The sequence below is a fragment of the Homalodisca vitripennis genome, unplaced genomic scaffold (genome assembly GCF_021130785.1).
Source record: "Homalodisca vitripennis isolate AUS2020 unplaced genomic scaffold, UT_GWSS_2.1 ScUCBcl_267;HRSCAF=1843, whole genome shotgun sequence".
NCBI classification, from domain to species: Eukaryota; Metazoa; Arthropoda; class Insecta; order Hemiptera; family Cicadellidae; genus Homalodisca; species Homalodisca vitripennis.
Genome location: NW_025776392.1, coordinates 74,842 through 102,258, shown reverse-complemented (window position 1 = coordinate 102,258; position 27,417 = coordinate 74,842). Strand labels below are relative to the sequence as shown.

The 27,417-nt window shown below is 34.5% G+C and overlaps 1 protein-coding gene across 2 annotated transcripts in view; it reads right to left on the bottom strand.

Annotated features, from left to right (window-relative positions):
* Window positions 1–24,323, bottom strand: part of LOC124370530 (probable cytochrome P450 6d5) — a 67,687-nt gene extending 43,364 nt beyond the window's left edge. The window contains exons 1-5 of one of the 2 annotated variants that reach the window (XM_046828819.1): window positions 24,236–24,323; window positions 12,964–13,955; window positions 10,009–10,227; window positions 9,689–9,934; window positions 7,405–8,297 (exon numbers count right to left, since the gene is read on the bottom strand). In XM_046828819.1, coding sequence (XP_046684775.1) covers window positions 8,113–8,297; window positions 9,689–9,934; window positions 10,009–10,227; window positions 12,964–13,933 — 1,620 coding nt within the window. In that variant the 5' untranslated portion in view covers window positions 13,934–13,955; window positions 24,236–24,323 and the 3' untranslated portion in view covers window positions 7,405–8,112. Of the gene's footprint in view, window positions 1–7,404; window positions 8,298–9,688; window positions 9,935–10,008; window positions 10,228–12,963; window positions 13,956–24,235 lie in introns of those variants that run through there. The other variant, XM_046828821.1, reaches the window with a different exon arrangement.
* Window positions 24,324–27,417: the final 3,094 nt, after the last annotated feature.

Genomic DNA, 27,417 nt, shown 5'->3' with positions numbered 1-27,417 from the left:
GAGAAACCACAAAGACCACAAATACTTTACCGATGCCTAAATCGACGAAATCTTGACACGTTGAAAGCTTTACTTCAAGAAGAGGACTGGCAACCTGTCATCTATGCCCCGACAGCAGAAGAAGCATATAATATTTTTAGCGCTAAACTGTCCCTATCCTTCAACACGGCCTGCCCTAAAATAAAGAAAAGGCAAAAACACAGACTTAAACCCAAACACTTCGCAGATGCAGATGCTTTAAAACTAAAAAACAGTTACCTAAAAGCTCTAAATCATTATGAAGTAACAGGAAACCCTAACGACAAGAGACAAGCCGCTGAAGTGAAAAAAACATATGACTTGAGGCTTAAGTCATTAAGAAAGGAGGCTTCTAAAAATTACATTAATGATTCTGACAACAAGTCCAAGGCTGTTTGGGATGTTATAAACAATGTAAGAGTCAAGAAAAAACAGTCACATGAAATAAATCTCCAAATAGAAGGTGAAATAGTCCGAGATGCAGGAAAAATTGCAGACCACCTAAACAAATTCTTCACCAGCATCGCAGAGGAAACCTTAAAAAGTAATAAAAAGAGATCAAATGCAATAGCCCATTCACAAAAAACATTAAATCATACATTCTCAACCCTGCCTCACACTACTGACCAAGAAATTAAAGAAATAGTAAAACATCTCAAACCAAAAAGTTCTTCCGGAAATGATGAAATATCACCAAAACTTTTAAAGCACTGTATCAATGAACTTAGCACACCACTGGTAAAGAAAGAAAAGAAAGAAAGAAGAAAGAAAGAAAGAAACACTTCTTTATTGAGGCGAAATTAGGACCACATGGTCCTTTCTTACATTTAACCTCTTAAAAAATTAATCTTAATAATGTAAATTAAGGCTAATTAACTATAGCTTACACTTACAGTATTCCATTCACTCTTCCATTCACACAGTCACGATTCAAAGAGTAGCCCCGCCGCCCGCCACGATCATCCGGTCCAGGTATTTTCGTCTAAGCTCCGCCACAAACCGTTTTCGGCTCTTAATTTGTTTGACAGGATCTGGCAAGAAGTTCCATAATCTACATGCGGTAACGGTGAAGGATCGGTTATAGGTTTTGGTTCTGTGTATTGGAATTCTGAGACTTAGTGCACCAGACCGAGTTTCTCTTGCGCCACTCCCCGCCAAAAACTGAAAGTTTTCAGATAAATATTTTGGTGAATCCGTATTAATAATAGAGTGCAACAATGACAAAATTCTAATCGATCTTGAATCAGCTAATTTTAGAATTGATGATTGAATAAAATATGGTGTAACATGATCCCTACGACGTAAATCAAACAGAAAGCGAATGCAGTAATTTTGTGCTCTTTGCAGTTTAGTGCTAAGGGCTACAGTCATGTCATTGATTACAGAGTTGCAGTAGTTAAAGTAAGGAAACACAAGTGACTTGATCAACAGAAGTTTAATGTGAAATGGTAGAAGTCCTTGCATTCGTTTCAGTGTGTGCACAGCAGCGAACACCCTGTTACAGGTGTACACCACTGCATCGGTCCATCCAAGTGTCTTGCTTATGATTAGTCCTAAACTTTTTACCCTTTCAACGTATGGTAAAAGTTTTCCGTCTACAGTTATTGTCGGTGTATTTTGTAGGTCAATGGAGTTGGCAAGTCGTTGATGACAGACAATCATGGGTTGGGTTTTATCCGGGTTAAGTTTAAGTCCATTTTTTAAAGACCATTGAACAAGTCGTTGTATGTCTTCATTCATCCACTTCACAGTCTGGTTTATGTCGATAATGTTAAAGTGTGAGTAGATTTGTAAGTCATCAGCATAACAGTGAAATTTGCAATGTCGCAATACAGTGTTAATGTCATTTATGTACAAAATAAAAAGTAGTGGGCCAAGTATTGATCCTTGCGGAACTCCGCAGGTCACAGTTCTGAAATCAGACATTGAGTTGTCATTGCACACACACTGCTTTCTGTCCCTCAGATATGATTTTATCCATGCTAAAGCATTTTCAGAGAAACCTAAATTTTTAAGCTTTTTAAATAGAATATTATGAATGATTGTATTGAAGGCCTTGCTGAAATCGAATAGAACTAGTAAGGTATAAAGACCTCGATCCATGGCTAATCGAATGTCATCAGTTATTTTCAGAAGTGCAGTTTCTGTACTATGGTTTTGGCGAAAGCCAGACTGAAAAACATTAATAATATTATTTTTAGACAAGAAATCTGATATTTGGGAATGAACTATTCGCTCAAGGCCTTTCGAGAGAGCTGGTAAGATACTAATTGGTCGGTAGTCTTGGGGTTCAGATGGAGATTTAATTTTATTTAGTGGACGAACTAAGGCGGACTTCCATTGTGTGGGGAAAACACCTGTTGTGAGAGATTTATTATAAATTGCTGTAATGACAGGGAGAATAGCAAAAAGAATTTTCTTAACTAATAAGATTGATATGTTGTCTGAACCCGTAGCATTCGTTTGTATACGCCTGATTGCTTTAAGGACATCTACCTCTAATACTGGATTTAAACGAAACTGGCTGTCTGAGGGAATATTATGGGTTTGTTGACTCAATTCATCTAAATGGGTTTGAACAACTGCGGTGATAGATTTTTGAGAAAATGATGAAAAATACTCGTTTAGATCATTAAGTGAAATATTAATAGAGGCAGGAGAGGGTTGCTTACCAAAACCAAGCTTCTTGACATTACTCCATAACGCAGTTGTCGATTGATTTCTGTCTGAAAACATTCCATTTATGTATCGAAGACGGGAATTTCTAATTTGTTGTTTGACTTGGTTACGAAGATGGCGGTACCGTATCATTAAGTTGACATCTCTAGAGCGCCGAGCCCTCCGAAACAAGGCGTCTCTTTCGGCCATTAGACCGAGAATATTCTCGGTAATCCAGGGAACGGGTCGTTTCTTATTAATTCGCTTGGTAACAAGAGGGGCATGTTTGTCATACAGCTTTAATATAAGAGAATTTAAAGAGTCAACCATCTCATCAACAGTCTCCTTATTCTGCACGGAATGCCATGGGTATGAATAAACATCCGCAAAAAATGCAATTTCATTCATATTTCTGTATGATCTGTAAGTTATATATTTTTCTTTAGGTTTGGGAACTTTTAATGAAAGGGCACAGAAAATTAAATCATGATGGGAAATTGCCGGAATTGGAAGCTGCCCATGGTATAATGATTCCTCAGGGTCCGAGACTACCATAAGATCTAGCCAGGTGGCGGTTTCGGCAGTGTGGTGCGTGGCGTTCAGTGGTAGTATAGTCAGGTTGCAGGATTGAAACATCCTAGTGAGCTGTATAGTGTTGTGATTGTTAGGTTTCAGAAGATCCGTATTAAAGTCACCCATAATCAAGACACGACCATAGCCCGGGAGAAGGCGCAAGAGATTATCCTCAAAGTCATCCATATGCCCCACCTTAGGTGGACGGTAACATAATCCTAAGAGAAGTACCTCTGAAACAGACACATTAATTTCTAAAAACATAAATTCCGGTTTACCCGAATATTCCTGCGGTTGTAGAGTACAAGTGCTTAACCCCAAAATTTTCTTTTATAAATACACACACACCCCGCCAATTTTGGACAATCTATCATTTCTGAAAATTAAATAACCCGGAAGTGCTACCTCACCGTCAGGAATACTCGGCTTTAACCAAGACTCAGATATAGTAATGACATCAAACATCTGATTCATAAAAATAGTTCTAACTTCATCTATATGACATCTAAGCGATTGAGCGTTCAGATGAGCTGCTTTAAATTGTTTTTCGATAGGGAGACATACTATTGATAAGGAGTTGGGCCGTGGTGATGGGTTGCGTGATAAGGAGGTTAGGAGGGGTGCGGGGGGAGTAATGGGAGGGGGAGGACAAACCGGTCGCGGAGTGTGAGCGGAGTCGTGCGGGCCTGCTATCCTAGACCCACAGCCGCCCAGACATGGCGTCGGCACGGGGACGCGGATACTCTCATTACCGTGGCTACACACAGACACACATACACACACAACAAGCACATACTATTCATACAATTTACATACATTCTATAATATATGTGACCATATGCAGGGCACAACTTCATTGCCAACCTTGGCCACTAACCCTTTGGCTCCAGAATAAAATAAAAACAAGTAATTTTTTTTTTAACCGGACAAATAATTTAAATAAAAATAACAACTTATAGCTTAAAATTAAAATTATCCGCTAAATGATAACGATATAAATATTAAACAAAACCATTCAATGTTAAATAAGCAAAACCTGATATACTAATATATACATACACATACATACACACATACATACGTACATACATACATACACACATACATACACATATATACATATACATAAAATATTAACCGCTTATTATAACAGCCTATAATAAAGTATTGAAAATGAAAAATAACAATAACTTAACTAATCTGACTTTCATTATTAAAACATTATCTCAATTAACAATAAATTATTGGAATATGTAGTAATCAACTATGTTATACAAAATCAAGTTTATTTATTGGCTAGCATTATCATAATCTATATTTTTAAAAAAAGAAAAAGAAAAAAGTTTACTCTCTTACATAAAGCTCGGAATAAAAACATAAAGTCAATATAATTATTTAAAAATTTTAAAACAAGCGCAGGCACTTTACCAATAAAGCATTTTACTGTAAATTAATTAGTTCGTTTTAAGACGGTGCCACAATGGAAATAAAAATCAACAAACATTTCTCTTACTACTGTTCAGTGTCATGTGTCTCGCTACTCCAGGTCTGCCATGCGTGTTGCCATACTCTTTCTTCCATCCTCGGTTATCCACAGGATCCTTCCATCAGACGTCCAGGTCTTCCATCTCTTTCATATTGTTGACTTTCTCTCTGAGCGATGCCACCTCCTTGCGCAGATCCGTGAGCTCGGCATTGACGGGCGCGATCGCTGCCCGGACGGCCTCTGCAATCATGGGCTTCATGGCCTCACACAATCTGTCAACTAACGTCTTAATAAACGCTTCTCCTGACAGATAGGCGTCTACACAGGCCTCCACTTCAGTTGGCATCTTAGTTGTTATGACAGGAGCAGACGACTCGGGGCTAGCAGACGACTCCGGTGTAGACAGGGAACGGGCGGTCTTGCGCTTATCTCCAGCTGATAGAGGGACTGGCTGACCTTTACTCCCAGACCTTAGCTTCTGAGGCGATCGAAACATGAACCGTTGAGGTTATTTTCACGACTGTAGCGATAATTAGGTTAGTTATTTTACTTTAAACTTTAAAAATATGTCATCCAGCGGATCACTATTCACTTATCTGCAAAAAATAGTATGCAATTTCGAAAAATACTGGTTAAAATTACTAAAATATACGGAGCCGAAATGCAGTGTGACTACACTTTTTGGTTCATTCCACCGTCCTTCATTCCACTGGTAGTTATATTCAATAAATCATTTGATCAAGGACTTTTTCCATCAGGAATGAAAATCTCCAAGGTGTATCCAAAACACAAAAAGGGTTGCCCAGCCACTGCTAGCAACTATCGACCGATCTCCCTAATATCAACATTTTCTAAGCTATGTGAAAGAATAGTCCTTAAAAGACTCCTGACATACTGCAACGAAAACTGTCTCCTCACAAACGCACAGCATGGCTTTATTAAGGGCAAGTCAACAACAACAGCCATGATTAAACTCATAGAATCTGTTATTGACGACCTCGAACAGCGAAAACTTTCTACTGCACTTTTTTTAGATTTTTCAAAGGCATTCGACTGCTTGAGCCATGACCTCATTATAACAAAACTGAAAGCCTTAGGCATATCAGGGAAAGCCAAAGACTGGTTCAAAAGCTACCTAACTGGACGACACCAACTGGTGGAGCTCAAGCACACAGAAAATGGCATTACCAAACATGTACAATCAAATAAATTGCCAGTAACCCGTGGCGTACCTCAAGGCTCTGTGCTGGGCCCAGTTCTCTTCGTTTTATTCACTAATGACATGCCCCAACTTCTTCAGGACCACTGTCCATCATGTATGCGGATGATACGACACTGTTACTAAATGACAAAACAACTGATAAATTAGCCGTTACCACATACATAGCTCTTAACATGGCCTATCAGTACTGCCATAACAATGACCTGGTCGTCAACCCTACAAAAACTAACCAAGATGGATTTGGGCACCGAAACAAAGATGTACCACAGATACCAGGCGTCACCTTGGAAAGAGAAGTGAAATTTCTAGGCATAACTCTAGACAACATGTTATGCTGGACCCCACACATAGAAAATCTTTGTAAAAAATTAAACACTAGTGTCTATGCAATTAAACAAATTAAGGCCATTAGTGACCTAGCAACAGCAAGAACTGCATATTTTGCACTCTTCGAAACACACTTAAGGTATGGCCTTGCCGTCTGGGGTGCAGCTTCTGCAGAAAACATCGAGAAAATCCTGGTCATTCAAAAAAAGGCAGTCAGAACTTTAGCCGGACTGCAACGACTTGACAGCTGCAGGGAAGCATTTAAATCATTAAATATCTTAACGATTGTTGGACTCTACATCAAAGAAGTTGTGATGTACGTGGATGGAGAAGATCTCTTGAGAGGATCGGATCTACACACCTACTGCACACGTAATGCCAACCTCTACAACCTCCCAGCACATCGCCTCACTCAATATGAGAAAAAAACCACATATAAAGGTGCTAAGGGACATAAGAACAGGAAGTGGAAGCAAGCTGAAATCAAGACTTCACAGCTGGTTGGCCGAACGTCCAATTTACTCCATCAATGAGTTCCTTCAACATGACTAAAACGATTCCAAAGAACGCTTTATCTGTTAAAACATTTCACTGACTCATTTACAAATGTATAATTTGTTTCTCTATGTGATTTGAATTATGACTATGTATAATTGACACCATTTCTGTTCTCAATGAACATGTTATTAAAGAATGTTTTGATTTGATTTGATTTTGATTTTTTGAACAAATTTGGACATGTCAGTCACTTGTTATACTTTCATGTAAGTCCCAAGAGTTATATATTTATAATAGTTTTATTTTTTACTAATACTTTCCTGGCATTATTTTCTAATCAGCAAAGCCCATTACAGTTGTTTAACTAAATCACAAACCTAAAGTTACCTTGAGATTTTTGGGTTTATTGTAGTTTCTCTTATATTATATAATCGCAATAATATTATTAAGACGAGCAATAGTTTAAGTACTAGAATTATTTATTTATGCTATATACATTACTTTTATTTTACTAAAATCTTTTTCATAAAAGTGAAGATTAAGACTTTGATAGTTGAATAGAAATTGTATTAATTTATATAAGAAAAATAAAAATTAAAGGTAAAATATATTGGCTATTTGGTAAATAGAAATAGAAAAATTATTTATTTCCAAGAACATATACAAATACATACAGTTGTAAATTATGTTACCCTTTTACAATACTTACGAAGCAGCGATTAAATGAAACAGTTTAAATTAATTACAGTAGTTGGATAATATTGATATAATTTAAATAAGAGTTATTAAGACCATATGTTACAGCTAAATATTATGTCTATAATGGAAATTAGCCTACATAGGCAAGCAGCCTGTGTGTAGGGTAGAGTTGTATTGAAAAGTTTAATGTTATCTAAATGTTGAAAAAGAGTGTAACTGTTATGTGTCAATATGTTTTTTAGGGCATAAACTGATATAGAAATACTAGTTGTGTGGTGAAGGAATTAAGAGTATCAGACAAAACCATCGCTGGAAGTGAGACTACATACACAAGACCGTGATATGACGATCACGGGAGGAGGGGTCAAGGTCAGGTCGGTCCCCAGTCTGAGTAAATGAAAGTCTCACATCCTTGAACTCCAATTTGTAACAACAGCTCTGTGACATGATTTTTAAATTTGCAATCGTATCCGATTCAAATAAATTTAATTGTTGAAAATCGTTACATATGTTTCTAAATAGATGTGAATATAGTAGGAATATAAAGGTAATGGTAACTAATAGTGTAGTGCGTAATAAAAAATAAAGTCTTAATTAAGCAACAGAGTAACAATACCATTGTACTAAACTACTATGACACTTCTGGTTTCAACGATCTCCTTTGAAAAGAAAGGAAAATTCCGTTTTTAACTGATGGCATAAATGAACGAACTTCATACTGAAGAGGCAGTTGAGTTTTGTCGCTGAGTTCCACTGTGTATTGAGACATGACTTTGGCCACACAAGCCTTCACCTCCATCACTGCAAATCTCATGGCTGTAACAGAGAGATGTTATGTTATGGCTGTCATTGTTATTGTAGGGCTGTTGGAGATACTTTGTTTATTATCTGTCCACTAATACCGTAAGTTTGTATTCTATTGTTAAGATGATTGACCTGTTGCAGTACTATTTGTTTATTATCTGTCCACTAATACCGTAAGTTTGTATTCTATTGTTAAGATGATTAACCTGTTACAATACTACTTTTCTGTGATCATTCAGCAGCACCCATGAATTGTTATTTTTATGGTTTGGCTGGTTTGCAACATCTATAGGAGTTAAAAACCCTCATCTAATTATACTTTTAAGTGTTTTAAATTCATTATAGAAAGTAAAAATGTATGTGCTATTGCATACATTTATTATATTCCCATGTAAAACATACAATTGTTCTATATCATCTTTAAAACGTTTTTTTCTATAAATTTATTTTTATTATTCGCAATGGTCTATACAGGGTGTAATTTAAATACACAGACAAACTTTAGGAGGTTGTTTCTGGTGTCAAAAACAAACCAAAAAGTTCCTATAAATGTATGCCTATGCATATGAATGCATGCTATTTTCTCAAAAGCTTTTGAGCTTATTGGTGTGAATGATAAACCCAATAACTCCAATAAACCCAATCAAGATTTGGAGAATTACTTTAGTCTTCTTTGAAAATATCTTGTAATTGTACTCTGATAGTAACAGCTGAGCAACCACTTTATGTAATAATAACACAGGACAATGTGTCATGAAGAGTACAGTGAGTGTGAATCAAGTTAATTTAATAATGGGACACCACCCACACCAAAGTACTAGCCGAATTGTACTTATTGTTGAACTACGATTACAATTATTGTTTTGGTAAAAGCCGCTGAGTTTTACTTCAAAACAATTTACTGATTTAACTTTTTTAAGAAGCAGAAATTCTTTGCTGAACTCTTAACCAGACTGTAATTATAAATTTAATGATTACAGGTATAGTATGAATTTGATAGACAGAACATATAAAAATATTCTAAATATAATAATATTGTGTAGCATTACAGAAGTAAAAAATATACCTTATTCAAGCAATTGAAATTGTAGTCAAGTGTTTCATACAAACCAAATTTTGTTCTTATATTGTTGATATTGCTTTTCAGATGGAGCATATATGAAGTAATCAAAATTTCAAAATATCCTTATCAATTCAAACACACAAAAAACCCAGTTAACACATAAAATATTTCATAAATCGGATGGATTACCAGGTGCGGAAACCTAAATTATTTATCGCTGAATCAGAATTAACTTTAAGTTATTACCTTGCATTTTACAAGTCAATTAAGAAGCTCAAAGCCTCAAAAATTTAATTGTGACTATGTTTTAGTTGTTAGAATTAATTTCAATATGTTTTACCAATACAAATCCTTGGTCCATCGCCAAAGGGTAAGAATGTAGAGCTGGGCTTGAAGTTGTTACCCTTGAATCTGTCTGGATTAAATTGGCAAGGTTCGGGGTAGTATTGAGGGTCATTGTGTAGACCAGTAACAGGAATGAGAATCAGCGTTCCCTTCTCTATGATGAGGTCCGAATCAGGTACCTTGTAGGGTCGGACACACTCTCTCATCAGCATGGGCAGGAGGTTGTAGATCCTTTGTGACTCTATTGGACAAATATTGTATCAGTTGAAGAAAAACAAACACCAGATAATACAAGTGGTGAATGATTGGACTGACCTTGTATGACCTCATCCAGATACGTCATGTCCTTGAGTGCGTCGTATGACCAGCCCCTGTGCCTCGACAAAACAGAGTCCACTTCCTGTTGAAGCTTCTGTTGAATATCTGGGTGCCTGGATATCTCGAACAGAGTAAAGCCAATAGTGCGAGCCACTGTCTCCGAACCAGCAGAGAGGAAGATGACAGTGTTTGAAGTGAGTGCTTCTTCCGAGAACACTGATGGAACATAAAATATTAGTACATTTTTGCGCAACTACATAAAATGTCTTCAGCAATACAGAATATAGGTTTGTTTATATATACATATATGTTGTATTGTGTGTGTGTGTGTGTGTGTGTGTGTGTGTGTGTGTGTGTGTGTGTGTGTGTGTGTGTGTGTGTGTGTGTGTGTGTGTGTATAGCCTAATTTAATTTAATTTCAATAAACATTGAATCACAAAAAGTTTATTGAAATTATATATATACGCCAAAGTTTCACGTAACCAAAAGGGCAGTTTATTTTCAATGATATAACCACTTTGTTATGGAGAAATAATACCAAATCAAATTAAATCTAAATTTTCTTTATTCATACTGTATTACATGAATACAATTGAATGGTGTCAAAAACTTACAAATTAAGACCATGTATTTATGATCTTTTACTAAATTCAAATAGAGTACAGTACATTATCCTCATAGTCTATTGAACAAATAAAGGGTTTTATTTATTAAATACATTTTTAGTTTATTTTTAAATTCTGGAAAAGAAGTTCCTGATTTTATATTTTCAGGTATTTTTTTGTAAAAGTTAATTCCAGCATATTGTGGTTTTTTTTCAAAAAGTACCAATTGATGAGAAGGAGTAGCCAATTCATCTCTCTGTCTTGTTTTATACTGGTGATTAGTACCATTAAGCATTTGCTCTCCGATTCTTGACCTGACTGACAATATCACTTCATAAACATATAGTCAATAAACAGTAAGAATCTGTAGTTTCGCAACTTTTTCCTTTACTGGGGTTTGTGGCTTTAGGTTCAATATAATTCTTATTTCCTTTTTTTGTACTTTTAGAATTGAATTAAGATTTTTAGACGTTGTTGCTCCATATAAAGATATGCCAAAACTAATTATGGAGTGTATGTAAGAAAAATAAATCATTTTTAAAGTTTTATAATCACACAAATATTTTAATTTCCTCATTGCGTATAAACCCGAGGATAATTTTGAAAAAAATTTTATCAACATGATTGTCCCAGTTAAGAGTTTTACCACAATTAATCCCAAAAAATATACCTTTTATACTTGGGATATTTTTAACTCACCTGTGCTAATTGGTGGCTCATTAATTTTACAGTTTGGAAAATCATACAATTAGTTTTTTCTAAATTAAGAAGAAGATTGTTTTTAGTGAAATAATTTTCAAGACTTATTAGATTACTATTTATTTTGATTTCAATGTTATCCCATGAGCATCCATTAATATTTAGACTTGTGTCGTCAGCATACAAGCATGATTTACTAGAGCAGCATCATTTTGGAAAATCATTTATATAACAAATAAATAAAATTGGACCTAGAATGGAGCCTTGCAGGACCCCATATTTAATTGTTTTTACTGAAGATCTATAATTATTCCTGATATTTTTACCGTCAAGGTGTGTTATTTGAACAAATTGTTTTCGATTTTCAAGATAAGATTCAACCCAATCATATGCCTTACCCCTTATGCCTAAACTGTGTAACTTTTTAAGTAGGGATGGGTGAGATATAGAGTCAAACGCTTTGCTTAGGTCCATAAAAACCCCCATTACTTTCTTTTTTTCATCTAATAAATTGATTACTGATTCAATAAATTCCGTAATAACTTCCGAGAAATAACTTCTGATTTCTGATTCCGTTGCTACAGAATAGAGTTAAAAAAAGTAATTATAGATAAACAGCTCGCAAAGAAACCTGCACAGAAGCAAATATCTGAGCAGCCACGCGCATGAGGGGCCCCCTCCAGTGGTGAGGAGTGTGACAAGCATATCCTCGTCTCTGTTTTATCAGCTGTGTGGATCATGTCTTGCTCGCACCATTTTATTTACACTGCAGCTACTTACCTACTCTCTAACTATTTTGTACTTTTGTGTGTATGCCTATACAAGCGTAGAATAATAATTGAACAGACTAATGTAACCACAGAAGTATCCAGGGAGCATGCATTTTGCTGTGAGGTTAGCCGCTAAGTGAAAGCAGCCAGGTCAGGGGATAGAGCAAGCGGCCAAGTGCCGAGCATTGGTGAGGATACTGGGAGAGAGCTGCATCACAGCGTAGGAGGGGCATTTACCCCACCTTGCGTGAACTAAAATCGCCCAGTGTCTTTTTGTAAGCGGTTTACATATAGATTTGTATTTATGGCGTGATCATATAAACTTCGTGGGGTGTTATAAAAAACAGTGTTACCAGTGCTAGATAAACAAAGTTATTTACCTGGTTTTCAAACTGGATGGTGCAAATCTCTTTTGGAGGTTAGAAATTCTTAATGGATGATTAAATTTTCTCAAAACTTCTGTGCATCAATGATCTATTGTTAATTTCTCTCAGAATGTTTCAGAATTATCATTGTTTAGTGTGTCCAATTATAAGTTTGATTTTTCTGAGTGTCTTGAAAACATACAACCAAAAATATCTTATTTATGCCAAATGCTTTGCTTTTATACATCACCAAGACATAGTTGGCATTTGAAAGTTTTAGGTGCTCTTAAAAGAGGAATCATTTCTCAAAACTTTAAACATATTAAAATGTTATGTCATTCTTTTAGAATATATCTTCATAGTTTACTTTTTTATTAAAAATTAATAGGGGTGGACTAATGATTGACCTGTGAATAAGTGTGTGACAACAATTATTCTATTCTTTATAACTTTTAATATATGCTTTCCACTTAAAACACTGGAATTGTTCAGTTATAGCTATGTACAACTTACATTTCTCAGGTGTATCTATGGACTGGTCATCCTCCTGAGTGTAATGCATCTGGTCAATGACTGCATCTTCCTCAGTAACATGAGCGGGTACCACATGGGACATGTCTTTCCCACTCTCTTCTTGCTCCTTGAGTGATAACAGCATTTGGAAGTAGTCGTTCCTTTGGACATTGTTTTCCTTACGATATTTAATGGTGGCTTTTGTCAGGTTGGTAAAATATTCTGCAGCCTCACTGGACGACATGCTAATGTTAAGGAAGTCAGATATCTTTGGTGCTATAGTTACAAAACCAAATCTTATAAACCGCAAAGGGGAGAACTTAAACATCTTTTCAACAATCGACTTGAACTTGTTGAAGTCAGGACTGTTTGGTTGAAACTGCAAACCAAAAGCGCAGCTTGCAATTACATCTAAGGTGAATTCAAATAGGAAGTTTTTGGGATCTATACCTCTCGCCATTTCCTTTGTGGACAAATGCTCCTTGAGTTTATCAACCATGTTATCTCCACTTTTTGAAATTTGTTCAAACATTCCTCTCAATTTGCCTGTTGTGAAGGTAGGTGTCAACTTGTATCTCAGTGCCCGCCATACTTGTCCCCTTAACCCAAATAGAGTTTTGGAGAAGATATCTTTCTTAACTATAGGTCCTCCTCTGTCTTGAAAGTAAGTGAAATCTTTCACTAGAACCTTGTTAATTAAGACTGGGTCTCTCACCATAAGAACAGGTCTTTTGAATTGAAAGAGTCCTGCGTACTTTTCATCAGGGAACTGTTTGTAAATCTCCAAAACTGCATCTGCTTGCGACTGTTTGCCTAAGAAGGTGCCCCATAACAGTCCTTTTTTGACATTAGGTACACCTCTTTTGTCCCAATAGTCGTTATTGTTTGTGATGTACCAGTACACTAGGTATAGAGCAGGAATGACAGCTATTAGAACATCCACAAATATAGAGTCAGTGGTCACAGCCATATCTGTGACGTTACTTCTGCATCTGAAATCAATAAAATAACAGACTTCATTAACACAAAATCAAAGTTGTGCAACAAAGCTTTACTACATTACACTCAACTATAAATAAAATTTAAATATACCACTCAACACATTGTGTAAAGTACAAAATCCTATTTTCAATTCCAATTTATTGTGCTGTAGTGTTCAGTCAGCATCAGCAGAGTTTACAGCTGTGTCTGTGTAACTGTATCTCTCTACAACAACCTGATACATCTCTCTTACACTGCTCTCTGCTATAATTTCCCACAACCAATATAACACCAATCTGTCCCTAAGAAATATTTTTATCCACAATCTACTGTTGTAAAAATTTAAACAAAATGTTTAAAATAAATAAAACCACTTTTGCTAAAATTAAGGGTCTGTCACCATGGCCAGCATTCATCGATAAAATTGAAAACCTTAAAATGCGTTTAAGTTACCACATTGTTTTTTATGGCACAAAAAACTACTACTTGTACTGAAAAATACAGCACACCTTTTGAAAACTTTCAATTATTTGAAACTTCTAATGACAAAATTTAAATTCCTGCCTTTCAAAGTGCTCTGGTAGAAGCACAAAAAACTGCTACATGACCAACAACATTTGCCTTAAAAAATCAAAGAAAATACTCTAAAAGAAAAAATTATAAAGCTGTCAACGAATGAAGAGCAAGATTTAGAGACTCTTAACTCTTACTGCTGAAGCTGGTAGTCTCCTTATAAATAAACATATAAAAAAAAAAAAACCCAAGATGGCCGACAAGTAACATTTAAGTGAAAGTGACCTCTTAAAAAGTGTAGTATTAGTGGTGTTTTAACCAACAAATATTCACAACTATACTCACATCATTTGCAACTAACAACTGTAAGTCTGTTCCATAAGTATATAATAACAATTACTTATCAAGAACTCTGTAAAAGATAAAAATCATAACTTCTCATTCAAGTCAAGAGAACTGTTTCATATTGTATTATTGCAACACTCGACACCTGAGCTACACCATTACCAGAGTAGCACAGCTGGCAGACAGACAGACAGACACAATCGCTGACACTGCACTAGTGGCTCACATACCTACAGAGCCTACCTCAACTATCCCCGCATAAACAACTGCCTACTGACTAACAGCTCTACACTGACTGTTCTTACCATGCAATGAACAACAAAATTTGCCTCACTCAATTCAATTGCTTCATTCATTTGGAATAAATTAATGCCAATCTGACAATGTTTGAAAATCCAATATAAATATATTTTTCTACTGTATAAAATGCCACCAACTAAGTATCCTTGTGGTGTATGTAGTATTGGGGTCAAATTTTCAGGAATACAATGCACAGGTCACTGCAAATTGTGGTACCATGCAGGATGTATAGGTGTATCTGATAAAAAACTTATAAAGATGTGCAAGTCAGATGTTGAATCCTGGATTTGTATTGACTGTAAAACAGTTAAAGTTTCTGAAAACTCCTTGGCTAAAGACAACTCTTATTTATTGATGAATAACAACCATTTGACCTCAGAGCTTGAGGAGGTGAAGTCAAAATTACAGGAACAAAAAACGCTAGATGAAGCTGACCTAGAGACTTCACTTACTTTGGCTGCAGAGGCTGGGAATGCACTATTACATGAAAATAACAAACTTCGGCAAGATATCCAAAGCAAACATGAGTGTAACTCCAAACTAGAGATTACCTTGGCTAGCATGGAAGCCAAAATGGAGGATCTTCTAGCAGCTGAGGAAAAATATGTAGAACAAATTGAAACTCTCCAAGAAAAACTGCATGACACACTATTAGAATTGGAAAAAAGTAAACAAAACCAATCAGAACTACAAAATTTATTTGAAGACCATGATTACACTCAAAACCAACTGCTCACACAATATTCACAAAAGATAACCAATCTTGAAAAATCAATTTTGAAGATGAATAATGAAGAAAATTGTTCACATGAAAGTGCCAACAAACTGCAAAACCCAAAATCGTATAAATCAACAGAGACCCAAACATACAGTGAAACCTTGACTACTATCTCAAACTCATCATTTCTCCTGGAACTAGCTAAGCTAAGACAGAGGCAAGATGAAGCAGATCTTAAGATTAGGGATATTGCTGCTCAACTTGACAATAACTCCAAACAACGTGACAAAGAAAAAACAGCCTCTAGTCTTGACTACTGTAAACAAAATAAAGAAAAACCGAAGTCACAGGGCCAGACAAACACAAGTCTCAGAAAATCAAGAGCTTTTAATGGAAAAGGCAATGTTTTCAGCATCTCCCTGCAGGTGGCAAAAAGTAGACCATCAACTACTACTTTACAGGAAACAGGGTTAATTGGGGGAACAAATCCACCTCCGACTAAAAAACTGCCAACAACACTGACAGAGGTATCCAGCCAACTGACAACCCTACAGGCATCTGAACCTAGCTTCTCGACAACTCTACAGGCAACAGGATTAACGGAGGGAACCAGTCAAACCCCAACTAAAAAACTGTCTACACCAACATTGACAGAGGTATCCAGCCAATTGACAACTCTCCTGGAAACAGGATTAACGGGGGGAACCAGTCAAACCCCAACTAAAAAACTGTCTACAACAACATTGACAGAGGTATCCAGCCAATTGACAACTCTCCTGGAAACAGGATTAACGGGGGGAACCAGTCAAACCCCAACTAAAAAACTGTCTAGAACAACATTGACAGAGGTATCCAGCCAATTGACAACCCTACAGGCAACTGAACCTAGCCTCTTGACAACTCTACAGGCAACAGGATTAACGGAGGGAACCAGTCAAACCCCAACTAAAAAACTGTCCACACCAACATTGACAGAGGTATCCAGCCAATTGACAACTCTACTGGAAACAGGATTAACGGGGGGAACCAGTCAAACCCCAACTAAAAAACTGTCTACACCAACATTGACAGAAGTATCCAGCCAAATGACAACCCTACAGGCAACAGGATCCCAGGTTAACGGTTTGGATTTCACTCCAAGTGATGACGAGGACTTCAACATCATTGTAGTGGAGGCAGATGTTCACCACCTAAACCCCAACTCCACTTTTAAAACTAGCAGACTAACTGACTGTCTGAAGACTTCATCTGCTCTAAACTGCAAACCACCTCTAAACTCAAAAACATTAGCAGAGGACCAAACTCTAGATGACTTCTTTAGCAGTAATATAGCATTTTATAAAGAACATATGGCTGTAAACTATAACATCATGGCAGATCATAACAAAAAACACAATTTTTTAGAGACAACACACAGGAAAAAAGCAAAACTGAAACATCCGCAGAAAGACACAACCTCTGAAGAACTGATTTGTGAACAATATGCAGTCAATATTAAAGTGAAGCAGAAAACTGTATACCTTCTTGGCGTCTACAGACCTCCAAGTTCGAACCTTGAAGATGCCCTGAATATAATCTCAAGTACCTTAGACAAAATACCTACATGGAAATGCCCTACCATCATCATGGGAGACATAAATATAGACATGCTGACACCAAACCAAAACAGAAACAAACTAGAAAATATGTTGAGCAGTCATAACATCGAAAGACTAGAGCTACCGCCAACTAGAGTCACCTCAACATCAGCCACATCTATTGACATGGTATGCTCTAACTGAAACTCTAAAGACATCAACGTAGATGTCATCACTACAGGACTGTCGGATCACAAAGCGCAAATCAGCACAATCAACGTCCAACCCCAGAACTTGAGACTCCCATCCTCAACACGTCGACAGTATAATCAGGAAAATCTCAATCAACTAAAAATTATACTGTCAAACGTAACCTGGTGTGACGTTTACAACAAAATAGAAGTTGATCAGGCCTATGACAGCTTTAATAATACTTTGATTTTAGCCTTGAATACAGCATGTCCTACCAAAAAATTAAGGTCAAAGAAAAAAAGAAAATTTGGTGTAGTGATTGATGAGGATACACAAACACTAAAACACAACTACTTACAAGCACTGGACAGAATGCTACTTCATAGTTCAGAAGAAAATAAAACAGAAACAGCTGCTAGAAAAAGGGAATATGACTTAAAACTGAAGGAAAAGCGAAAAGAAATCACATCGAACTACATTCAAAACTGTGAAAACAAACAAAGAGCCCTTTGGGAGGTGATCAACTATGAAAGGTGTAAAAATACAAAAGATTCCATCAACCTTCAACTATTAGTCAAAAATGAACTGATTGAGGAGCCGCTTGAAATTGCTCAACACTTCAATCAACATTTTGTCTCAGTGGCGGAGAAAACTCTTACTGCTGCTGGCCAGATACAACAAAGGCCACAACTAAATGAGCTAGAAACTGACTATATTCCTGACTTGACTTTTCTACCAGTATCAGTCATCGAAGTAACAAACACCATATCTTCTTTTAAATCCAAACCGTCCTCTGGAATTGATGAAGTGTCCTCCATACTACTAAAACACTGTAAGGAAGAAATTGCACCTCCACTTACATTCATCATAAACCTATCTTTCACCCAAGGAATTTTTCCCAAAGCATTAAAACTAGCAAAAGTCTTTCCTAAACTCAAAAAGAATCCGAGCACCTCAATCGATAACTACCGCCCCATATCCCTCCTATCAACAATATCCAAAGTAATTGAGAAAATTGTCCTTGTCAGACTCTTGAACCATCTGACAGTAAACAACATCATCACAAGCCAGCAACATGGATTCCTCAAAGGCAGATCAACAACTTCTGCCATAATAAATTTCACTGAGCTTGTGCTGAATGAAATGGAGGAAGGAACTGCCATCAGTGCATTTTTCCTGGATTTCAGTAGGGCGTTCGATTGCTTAGAGCATGATCTTATATTAGAAAAGATGAAGAACATGGGGATAAGAGGGATTTCTGCAAAGTGGATGTCAAGTTATCTTAAAGGCAGATCACAAACAGTAGAGATAGCATATACATTAAACAATACAATTTATAAAACTAGATCACCACCACTTTTAATTGACAAAGGTGTTCCCCAAGGCTCAGTTCTTGGACCAATGCTTTTTATTCTGTTAACTAATGACCTCCCAAAATATCTACAAGAGTTCTGCCAAGTCATGATGTATGCTGATGACACAGCCTTGCTGGTGGCCGAGAAACAAATACCAGAACTTGAAATATCTTCCTTTGTAGCCCTGGACATGGCAAAGCAATACTGTCACCAAAACAATCTTATATTAAATGACCGCAAAACCCAACAACTGAACTTAGGAAGAGCAAGTGCAGTAATACATGGCTTGCCAGATATTGAATTGAAAAATGAAGCTAACTACCTAGGAATCATCATTGACAACAATCTAACCTGGACTCCACATGTAGACCAACTCTGCAGAAAGCTCAGCAGTAGCCTATATGTATTAAAAAGAATAACAAAAATGAGCAATCTGGACACAGCAAAAACTGCGTATTTCTCACTCTTTGAAGCACATCTAAGATATGGATTAGTGGTATGGGGAAACTCTTCCATTGGGAATCTCCAACGGGTACTAATACTTCAAAAGAAAGCTGTGAGAACATTGGCAGGACTAGACCCAAAGGTTACTTGCCGGCAAGCTTTTCAAAATCTTAAAATCTTGACTGTGATATCTCTGTTTGTGACTGAAGTGATCTGCTATGCTGTCTCACAGAACATTACAAGGCTGGGAGAAATGCACCATTACAACACCCGGAACGCCATGAACTATGCTCTGCCAATTCATCGTCTTGCTCTGTACGAGAGGAAGCCAAGCTATGCAGGACCTAAACTCTTCAATATTCTTCCAGACCATCTGAAAATAAACAGTGGACAGAAATGCTTCAAGAAGAAACTCCAAGAATGGTTTCTACAGAGGACATTTTACTCCCTTGAAGAATTTATAAACTGGAGGAACCATTAATCATAGTGCTTAAAATGGTTTATCCACTGTTTTCTACATTGCTGACTAATATCCCAAATTATTACCTTTACCTACTTGACGCCAATTCTGTAACTCTATGTACATGAATAAAGAAACTGTCTATTGTCTATTGTCTATTGTATGCTAAAGAATGGAATTCATGATTTTAAAATTAATTATAGCTCATCTCACTCAGAATTAGAAGACAGATTAAAAGAATCCAAAAATAAAACTGAAATCCTTTCATAACACATTGTAAATTAAAAAATCTGGAACCTTCATATCAAAGAATAAACTGAATCTACTTCACTATGGCAGTAAACTTAATCTTGCTAAATCAGAATACCTTGGATGAATATAAAAAAAGTCTCAGCAATAACTGGAAAATATGCTCAAGCTACAATATCAATCACTAAAAAAACTCAACAATAAAGTGAAAGCTTTGAATGATGCATTCATAATTAGCAAACTTGATGCTGAAGGTGAAATACAAACATTGCAAAGGGAGAAAGGAAGGGCTCAGCTACTTGCATTTGAAGCAGATATGGGAAAAGAAAACAAGCAGTAGCCATCCAATCTATTACAGGACAAAGCTAATTGTAACATGGTTACCGTTGAAACTCGGATTCGCTGGGGCTTTAATGGAAGAATAGTTTTCCAACAGCAAAGAAAACAAGCAAAAGTAAATCGACAGACACCTCGGATGATAGTGTTAATGAAATCCGTAGGAGAGTCTATGGTTTCATATCATAGACAGATTGAGGGTTAAGTCAATTTCCACACAGACTTATTATATTGTTATTAATTCCACAATCACACACGGAGTAATTAATGTTGTGAATATTGTAATAACTCTGCTATCTAATTTTTAAATACATACACATCTAATGTAAATAATATTGAAATAACATTTTTCATCGGAAGCAGATATGTTTAATTGATGTGCTCCAATGTGTCTCTAAATCGAGTTCATCATAAAGTGAAGATGTAAAAAAGTACCCTCCACCAAAATAGCTAAGGAGTGTTTCTTTTAACTCAATTCTTAATCTGGATGTTTTTTTCGAAATATTCTTAAAGTTGATAAAGTTTTAAAAATTTTTAAAAAAAGGAGATAAATCATACTATTCTAGTTATCATCTGATTTCAATAGTACCTATATTTAGTAAGGTTTTTGAATGTTGTATAAAAGAGCAATTGCACAATTACTTTGTTGTGAGAAAACGTCTTTGAAAAGAGCAGTTTTTGCTTTGCAGTTAAATTGGTTGTTAAAAAAATCTTGAGAAGCATCGAAAACAAGGAAACATTATCTGCCACTTTAATTTACCTGTCTAAAGCATTTGACAGTATATTTCATGATTTGCATTTAATAAATCTTCATTGTTATGGTATTCAAGGAAAAGAGTTTAACTTAATGACCTCCTATCTAAATAATAAGAGGCAAATGGTTGCTCAAGGTTCTCATGTATCAGAGTTTAAAACCGTTCAAATTGGCCCTCAAGGCTCTATCCTTTGGCCTTTTTCGTATGTTACAACTGTAAATTATTTTGCATTTACTGTACCCTGTATTCTGTCTTATATGCAGATGATACCACATTACTAAATTTTGGGAAAGATTTAATTAGCTTAGATATTGTGCAGAGTAATGTTATAAGATCACTTTTTATAGGTTTACTGCATATTATTTAAATATAAACGCTAATAAAACAGACACTACTATTTTATTTTAAGCTCTGCTGTGGCAAATAGAAGTAACTCAGTTGGAGGTTCATTTGGATGACAGGCTTAGTTGGGATACTCACACAAGTAGTTTATGTACAAAGTTATCTAGGGTTACTAACTCATGGGTTAAGTTTATGTGTAAATAGAGATACATTATTAACATCATATTTTGCAATTTTTCACTCACTTCTGTCACATGGAATAATCCTGTGGTACGGTACAATAGTAATGGACCACAAAGAGTTTCCCTATAGTAAAAGCAAGCTTTCAGGTTGATCAAGAATATGAAGGGTAGAGAATCTTGTGTATATATACACTTGGCTCTGAACCATGTAATAAACCACATTGTGGTATTTGTAAAATTATGGATAGGACCGATCAATTCCAAAGTAGAGTCACTAAGAAAACTTATCCAATTGCTGGTAAATTGGATGGTACCTCCAACAATTCAATTTACCAGCTAACTTGTAGGTTTTGTCCCAAGGACTACATTGGGCAAACCTCAAATTCTTTGCGGGTAAGAATGACCGGACACCGTTTTTCTATTAATCGCAAAGACAAAAAAACCAGTAGCCTTACACGCTATTCACCATAACAAAAGCTTTGAGGATTGCTGTAAAGTCAAAGATATAAGCAAAATTAAACCTATTGAAAATAGCTGTTGAAATGATTTGAATCTAAGGAATAATGAATTAGCACACCAACTTATATTAAAATCAATACAACCATATGGACTTAACATTCGCTAACTTATTGTTTTTTTCCTTAGATTCTGATCTATAATATATCTATATCTGATCATACCTTAATTCAAAATTATATTATGTTATTATTTTTTTAAATCAACAACTAATCAAAACTTGTTTGAGTGTGAAAATTGTTATTTGCATTTAGAAAGATTGCTATGTCCTCTGTAGACTAATGGTTATAGTCTCGGTTCTCTAACCGAAAGATCACGGGTTCAAATCCCAGGGAGGTCCAATCATTTACTTTGTACTTTTAAAGTAAAAACCAGAGCACATCAAGCCGGCATAGCTGACACTGAGGCTTAAATGAGATTTAAAAAAAGTTTGTTATCAGGTGTTCCTTCTTTTGTATTTTATTTCATTCGGTGTACGTTTATACAATGTACTTGAGAAAGCTGCAATTACAACAAAATATTGTACAGTAAATAATTGTAGTTTTCTTTTAAAACTGCTCTAAGAGAATATATATATTATTTTTTTGTCAAAGTGGACGAAAATCGAAATGGGTATGAGATGCATCACAATATCCATAACTTTAACACAAGGACCAAATATTATTGTAACATATGTTAAATTTTATTCCACTAAAACTTGAGAAGTTAAAAAAGCCACTGCTGTAACGGAGGTTTAACTTTTCAATAAGTTACCTGGTAGAGTATGGACAAGCCTCAGTAAATTTAAAATTGTTCTTATAAATTGGCTTTTAAAACTCCTTTATACTCAGTCAATGAATTCTTAGCCTGTGACACAAGTACCTTAATGTTTTAACTGTAAACTTTGTGTTTTTTTTATTATTGTATCTGTTTTATAACTTTGTTAACTGTAATATAGTTTTCATTAGTTGTATAGCATGTGTTTACTGTTTTTCTGAGAATGTCTATTGCGCCCTCATGTATTTAATGACAATAAAGCTTATCCGTTCTTTATTCTTTTAAATAATACAAATTTAAATTGTGATGTAATATTTTAACTCAGTATTGTGGTGTATTTGTTGATAATGTGAATTCCGTTCAAACTAGTCCCATAGTAACTGATGATAGTATTATGAATTTAAACTATACATCCATACAAATAATTCGTATAAGAGCTTTAAGTTTTAAAATAATATTCCAAAATAACAGTTTTAGCTTTGTTAACACTATTATCACATTCAGTTATCTATTACTTCCTGCATACTTGTGGTTCACAAACCAAGTAGATTACCAAGTTTTCTTTGTTTTATTCTGTCATTCCCAAATACATTTTTTATCATATGTTTGGTTATAACCTTAAATAAAGGATGGTAAAAGTTACTCACTCAACAATTTATGAATTATTGTTCTTGTTCAAACCAAATCATACTTGTCCCTTAAAACAAAGCAAATGTTGCTTAGTCCTGATGAATTAATAAAATAAATCCCTGAGTCTAAATAACTATAAAATACAGTTGAGTATTTCCTCAATTCAATTATTTACTCAATTCTGTATATTTTTTAAATACTGTAGCTAAAAACGTTAAACACGTATAAAATACATGGCTATTTAACTAGATTGTATAAACATATTACTTTCAAAATCAAACAATTTACATATATAATAAACAACAGTACAACTATTTTCAAAACCAAGGTTATAATATTGTTTAGTAAATTTATTTAAAAAAGGTTTTCTCCTAATTATTATACAAACCATCAATAAATTTAATATTATTTAAATGATACTGCATTATTAATTTTATTGTTTTCATGAAAATTATTTAACACAATAATTTACTTTCTTTACATTATAACATTTCAATAGCTGGAACATATCAAACAAGTAAAAAACTGTTTACTACAGTAGACTGTTTCAAAATTAATTATTTTCCTGATTGTTTACAAAGTTAATGTATAGATAAAATAGTTGCAGTAAAATTAAATTACCTAAAAAGAATCAGCTGATAACACACTGAACAATATTTTACTGCGCACTTCTACTAACAGAAGCTGGCTATGAGTGGATAATTCACAGGTCCAGCAGACGGCATCATTAAACCCTCTCTATCTCTCTCTCTCTCTCTCTCTCTCCACATCCACTCTCAAGGACATCCAGTTATGATAATTTGCTGTCAGTCCATATGTAAGTTTAAATTTCAGGAACCCATTTGTTTAGCTGACGTTTAAAACCTCAGTTACACATGAATTAGCAATAAAAATTATCAGAATTACAGCTTTTACTCTAATTGTTATGATTTTAGTTATAACTGATGTAGCTTATTTTATTTTTCACCTACTTGCAGTATTAAATTCTAACAAGTTGAGTAAGACAAATACACCTTATAAGCATTTTTACTAGGTAAAATTTATATAAAAATATTATATAGTATTTGTGGCCAATAAGGTAGCCAGGAAAACAATTTTGGGGGGGGGGGTCAAGATAGATGATATTTTCCCAAAGTAGACAGAAAGTAAAACCTCATTTTGTTCCTTAAAAAGTTCTTGATCCATATCTGGGTTGAGAACGATCTTTCAGCATTAGTACATATCAGTAATATGGAATTATTTCAATAATAATAATCATTTACTTAAAAAGTAATTGAAACAATTAAAAATTTGAGTACTGGCTAGATCTTTGTTTATGGTCAAAAACTTCCTTGTTATACTTTATGGGTTTACTGAAAAATAACAAATTTTACACATAGGAACCAAAATGTTCAAAATACAAAATGTTTTGAAAAACTAAATATATTTGTTGGCAATGACATTTTTTTATTATGATTTTCTTCTTTTTTACCAAAACTGAATAAAGATCAATTCCTACCAAGTAGATCCTTTAATACTAAATGCATGGTTACATGAAATACAAAATAAAAGCAACGGAATTAGTTTGTGACGTGTGTTAATGTTTTATTATTCTTAAATGACATTTTTCAAAATATTCTGTAAAGTTCAAACATTGTCTCAATTGGCTTAATACGTAGTTAAATAACATGCAATATTGTCCAATTTTCCATTATAACACAGCACAAACAATAAAAAATGAATGGGCTCTCAATTTTGTGTATAAACTTGGAAATATGATGCGTAAAAAGTTTGCAGCAACTGAATTATATTCATCTTTTGGATTTTATACCTATTTAACATTTTTAAAGGTACATTTAAATATACTGGGGTTTACAGAAAGTATAATTTATAACCACTTAAAAATTTCAATTATCGTACGTAAGATATTAGTGCCTAGATAAATACTGTATGAACTTGTCCCCTTAACATGCTCAATACATTATTTTGTATTTAATCATTTCAGCACGAATAAAGAATTTTAGAAAGAAGTTTGTCAAGTAAATATTTGTGGCCAGCTAAAATGTCATATTTCTATATGCAGCTGTTAATATGTCGTTCCACAATGTTAAAGAAAAGGAAACTATTTTTGAGTATCTGCATGTACACATACACATTTTATTTATTTAGTTTGGCTTTATGACAGAGTTTAAATTATATTACCAATGTATTACAAGTTTGAATAATAATTGTGACGTTATGTAGTAAATCTTGCCTTTGCTTTTGCAGCACAGTACTATCAAGTATACCAATTAAATCTGCATTTATTAGTGTATTTAGAATAGATTCTTTAATTTTCTTATCAAATCAAACGCTGAGCAGAATAAAATTATTGGATTGAAATAAGAAATGATACTATACTTCCAAAATGTATAATGCTTATATAAACAAATGTGTCAGTTTGATCTCTATGTTTTACATCTCCATGCATTTAAATGGGATGTTTGAATGTCATTTGGCAAGACAATAACATTGAAATGATAATATACTGTATAGCTTATATGTTATTCTAGTGTTTAATATGCCACACAATCTTCAATATTCCGTAGTAATATTATGATCAACAATAACTCTAGCTTGGAAACTCATATTTTGTCTTCCCGTATATTTCTACACAAGACTTTGAAATTTGTAAATCTTTTACTCACTTTATTTTTTAAATAAATACAATTTTGCTGTCCCCTGCACCCAATTCAGCAATATTTTCTGAAACTAACATTTACATTTAAGAATACTATCATAATAACTCACTTATAATAAATACAAGTTCCGTTTTGTACATTTTTCTCTAATTAGACACATACAATTAAAAAAACACATTTTAAAATACAATTCTTTTATTTATATGCTTAAAAAAAACACACAACACAATTTGCTTATGCATGAATGCACGATTTCCTGTGTTATCTAAATTTTACAACAAATTATACATTACTTGTAATATGTTTTTTATTAACACTGTTTTATTTGTAGATAATTAAAGTTGTATATTCTGAGACGCAGTTTGTTAAACTAATCGCAGGTTGTTTTTGAGAAGATTTCCTACTAAAGGAAAATAGCAAATAATAAAAAAGTAAGCATGACCAATTAGCTTTACATGATCTCTTACATCCAAGAAGGAGGTGTGATCTCTTATGTCTTAAACTAAGTTTATACAAAATTTCAACTCAATTGGAGCAATAGTTTTTGCATGATGAAAGAACAAAAATACAAACCTCTAAACTTTTACATTTACGTATTAGTATAATTAGTTGTAATTTTCAAATAATCAATTATAATACGTTTTAAAAACATATTACAGTCGTTTTAAAACATATATTCTATTACAGTCCAAATACAAATTTGTCTACAACTGACCATTCTCCAAGGCCCTAGTAGGGTTTTCTCTCTTTGTCCAAACTCAAGGTCAGCTGTCATCATCATAAATCTATAAATGAGGCTTCATGTGAACACTCTGCAAGTCATCTGTTTACACTCCATTCAAGATCTATGGCAAGTCATCTGTTTACACTCCATTTGAGATCTGCGTTTACCTCTCAGTTTACCAGATACCTTATTTAATCACTGAGAGTGTTTTTAGATTACATTTTAGTTTAAAACTTTCAAATCATTGTTATAAGGAAATTGTAAAATTTTTTAACATCTAACTGTACTTGGTTTCACAACAAATAGAAAATATTTTACTTTGCAAAGTAATTGGAAATTAATTGATGTGCTTATCAAAACAGCACATACGTGAAGATGGCATATTTTACACTTTGTATTATTTTGAATTTTTAATTCAC